General features: G+C 43.2%; 1 protein-coding gene across 1 annotated transcript; it reads right to left on the bottom strand.

The window, feature by feature from the left end:
• Positions 1–210: 210 nt before the first annotated feature.
• pou3f1 (POU class 3 homeobox 1) lies at positions 211–3,439 on the bottom strand. Its single transcript, XM_018700072.2, has one exon. It carries the CDS (start codon positions 3,363–3,365, stop codon positions 2,238–2,240), a length of 1,128 nt encoding a protein of 375 aa, XP_018555588.1. The 5' UTR covers positions 3,366–3,439; the 3' UTR covers positions 211–2,237.
• Between the last annotated feature and the right edge of the window lie 953 nt (positions 3,440–4,392).

Genomic DNA, 4,392 nt, shown 5'->3' with positions numbered 1-4,392 from the left:
GTACACAGCTTCTGATTTTAAACGACCCCCTGTTACATAACGAATCACTGCTATTTAAACTGAACACATGGTGTGCTCGCCACCTCCCGATGCTCAGCACACTGAACAGCATTAAACTTTATGATCATCTTTATCTTGTTCGCTTGGCGATGCTACAACAGACAGCAACAAAGGACGAGTGGTTTGGATCTTAATGAAGACAAAAGACCATTTCTTGTATATATGTTTTATGTAAGTAATAAAATATTACTATAACATAAATATAAATGTGACTTTGCAGTCTACATTTAGCAATCAACATACAACCAATGTAGTAAACAAAAAGAAAAAACATACTGAAATCCACTGCAACATAAACCATTAACAGAGCTAAACAAAAAGCTCCAAACACGTTTAAGAAATAAATATATATATATATAAATGGTCAGATTCATAAATGAAATCATATTAAAATATCTTCTTGGAATTAGTAAGTGTACAAAACTGCCCGGAAAGAAACAAAAACAAAACGATATCTCAGAACAAATACAAGTTTACATATTGGACATATTTACATATCGGAAATAATCCTGGCAACATTTTCTCTAAAATCTTTTTTTATCATTATTATTATTTTTTCTTGAAAAAAAAAGAAGTTTCCCTCATCTGTACTGAATAGCACTGCTGGAGGCTTTTTGGACTGGTCCAACATTGAGAAATGGCACACAACGCATGAGATTTTCAGATTTCCTTTCAGGTCAGAAAAAAATAAATATATCTAAAATGAGTCCCTTCGTCGCTCTCCCTTAAGGAATTATTATTTTCTTATCTCCGAATCCAGCGTTTTAATATAATACAATGGATGTGTGGGACAAAGGAAAACGGTGTGGTTGTAACCAGATTAAAACTTTTTTTTTTTTTTTGTGAAAAAAACACAGAGGAACAAAAATCATGTACAGGTGTGATATTCCGACACGGGGCACTGAAGTTACCTGAGTTACTATTACTATTAGTATTTGACCAATCTCTCTTGAAAATGTTTGGAATACAACAGGATAAGAGGCAGTGAGCAGTGCGAGCTGACAGCGCTGTGTGGCGATTACCAGGAACCTGTAAACATGGGGTTTGTTGTGTTTAAGCCTATTAAGATCAGCTCCACTCACAATTTTATTAACTAGTGTAAAATTGCAATAATAATATTAACAAAAGAATAAGTGCTCCATGCAAAGAAAAACAATAATTCGAAAACAACAAACCCCTCCCCAAAGAAAAGAAGAAATGCCTGTTTGGATTTGCCCTTTTAGCGTCTGATGCTGTTTACAAATTTCGACGTGGTCAGCTGCAAAGCTTTAAATATTTTTAAGGCATGCAGTCAGAACTTAGACGTCCTGTTGCATTGGACATTTTTCTGAAATGTGTCTGACGTTAAGTATGAGTGTTCATCGGGTGCCATCATTTCTCTCACTTTTCCACTATCAACTCCCCCTCTGAGTAAACAGAAAAATAATATTAAGAGGCTGCTGATGAGTTACAGCACCCATAGCAAATAATGACAGAAATAATAGACAGTCTGCACAGAGAGAGAGCGAGAGAAAGAGAGAGAGAGAGAGAGAGAGGGAGGAAGGGAGGGAGGGAGGGAGAGAGAGAGAGAGAGAGAGAGAGAGAGAAAGAGACTGAAGTTCAAATATTTCCAAACCAAAACATCACACTTAATATAACAAAGAAAGTATACACTAATATTCAGAAATCTGGTTAATCAGTTTAAGCCTGAAAAAGCAAAAATGTTCATTCAGTTGTAGGCTATTCATCTCCAGTGTTGATCATATTCAGGCAACCACCTCATTCTGGTGAGCGCCAACAGTTCATTGTACACCAGGAGGAGATGGCCTCAGTTGACACATTTAATTACTCCCCATTTGAATCAGCCATGGGATATCAAATTTACTTTATATGCATGTCTCCTCCATATAATTTTGGTAAATAAAGATCTTTGTTTCACTTTAAATGCGCACGGAATCAGTAATAGCGAATTTTTTTTTCTTCTTTTTCTTTTTTTTTCTTAACATTTTCCCTCTTGCCATCTATTTGTTGGACATGACGATCTCCGAATACTAAGGGCAAAACTCATCTGTTCAACTTTTCCATGTCTCTTTTCTCTCTGGAAAACAAAAGCCAAACTTAAATACTGTAAACTCCATAGTCCCTTTCTTTTTTTTTCTATCCCCCCGCGGAAATGCTCGGATTGTTCATGAAAACAGTCACTGCACAGGACTCTGTAGTGTGCGGTGTAGAGGAGGGGTCTCTGCTTGGGAATATACGTCCTCCATATTCGGGTGAGGGACCCCCACTGGTGTCATTCTTTTCTCTTTTTGTCTTCTGTTGCAAAACCAAACACGGACAACCTCTTTTTCCAACTGCAGAGTGCCGGCTAAAGTGCTGATTTCATGAGCAGATGGCTTTGGGCATTTTAAGAAATGATTTTCCAGCGCCCCTTTCACCCCCACTTCAATGGAGGTCCTCTTCTTTCGTTTCCTGCCCTGCGCAGCAATCTTGTCCAAATTGGTGGGACTGCCAGTGTTTGAGTCTGTCTCCTCCAGCCACTTGTTTAGGAGCGGCTTAAGTTTGCACATGTTCTTGAAGCTGAGCTGCAGCGCCTCAAACCTGCAGATAGTGGTCTGAGAAAAGACGTTTCCATACAGGGTGCCCAAGGCCAAGCCCACGTCCGCCTGTGTAAAGCCCAGTTTGATCCGCCGCTGCTTGAACTGCTTGGCGAACTGCTCCAGGTCGTCGGAGCTGGGCGCGTCCTCGTCCGAGTGGTCCTGGTGGTGACTGAACGCCTGCTGAGGCGACTCCATCTGGTTGTCGTGGCTGCCCGAGTCGTCGTGGAGTGGGTCCCGCATACCGTGGTGCAGGGAGCCGGGCTGGGGACTCAACATTGCGTTGAGGTTTGTGTATCCGGGCTGGGAGTAGACCAGGGACTGGTGGCCGTTGGATGCTGGGGACAGCGGGGATAAGTGGTGCGTCGTGGTGGGCGCCCACGAACCATGGTGGCCACTCTGCGTCTGCTGGTGCACCAGGTGAGATCTGTGGTGGAAGCCGCTGCTCAGGTCCTCCCGGCTCGCCTGCACGCTGGCTTTGTGCTCCTGCTGTCCGATGTGGGTGCCGCTGGACCAGTCGGTGTTGGAGGTGGGCAGCCACTGGTGGTGCGTCAGGCTCATCGGGTGTCCCGTGTTGGTAGCCGCAAGCCCTTGCAAGTACTCGTGGTGCATCATTTTCTGCACCTCTCTGTAGGTCGTCCCCTGGTGCATCCTATCCGAATCCGGATGCATGAGCGGGTTAGACGGTAAGGAGTTATTCCTCGGAATATACTGAGCTGTTGTCGCCATGGCTCCTACTTCGAAAACTGACGAGCACTTCGGAGGTCTCCAGGCTTTAGAGCCAAAACGCAACAACCTGCTCTGGGAGGTCTTGGGGAAGAGCGAGGACACGCCTCCCCTTCGTTTGTATTGGCTCCTCTCCGATTCAAGCCCACAAGGGACATATTCAATAGGCGCAGGGTTTCAGAGCATGGTACAGCGCATTTTTCGCACAGGATGAATAGAGCTCCGATCTTACATATGTTGCAGAAAAACATATGTTCTATTTATTAAATGTCTCTTTGAGTTTTTAACAGTACTCTTCTCATTTCGTACACCTGCTTTCCATTGATAACTCGCTCGCACAGATATGCCTCCTGTCTATTTTTTTCCCCCCAATTCTCTCCAAGGAAGGTGAACAGTGCTGCAGCAGCGGGGTTTGATTAGGTTTCCCTGGGTTTGGATCGGTTGTTTTGCAAATAACCACGTGGGGGAGTGCGGAGATCTTTTTGAAGGGTTGACCCCCCCCCCCTCTTTCCAACACATGCACTTATAAACACACACCCGAGCACCTTTTATAATAGGTCACTGATGATTATAGCGCTCCTCATTTTAAACAGATCATAAGGCGCGATGCTCCAGCTCTGCAGCCACCCACACAACGGGAGGCGTGTAAATAAAGCTATGTGATGTGTCTGTGAATGCTGCTGTAAATGTGTGACAAATTTGAAAGCATTTGCTCTATTTCAAAGCCTCCGCGTATGTCATTTATTTGTATTGTCTCGGTAATTTTCAATGTTGTATGATCTCATCATCACCACCCACTTAGTTATGATAAGCCAAGATACGCTTTCTCTCTCTCTCTATCTGTCTATCCCCCTACAGACACAGACACACACACACACACACACACACACACACACGTAGTGCAGGTGACAGGGGTGACATATTATACACAATTTATTCACATCATTCAATATCTTATTTTGAAATCCTGAATAATATAGACGTTATCAAGGTGTAGTGCCATATCTGATAATAGTCATTTATAATTGAT

Source organism: Lates calcarifer, linkage group LG15 (assembly GCF_001640805.2).
Source record: "Lates calcarifer isolate ASB-BC8 linkage group LG15, TLL_Latcal_v3, whole genome shotgun sequence".
Taxonomy (NCBI): domain Eukaryota; kingdom Metazoa; phylum Chordata; class Actinopteri; family Centropomidae; genus Lates; species Lates calcarifer.
The sequence above is the reverse complement of the archived record's forward strand: the minus strand, read 5'-3'. Positions and strand labels throughout refer to the sequence as shown.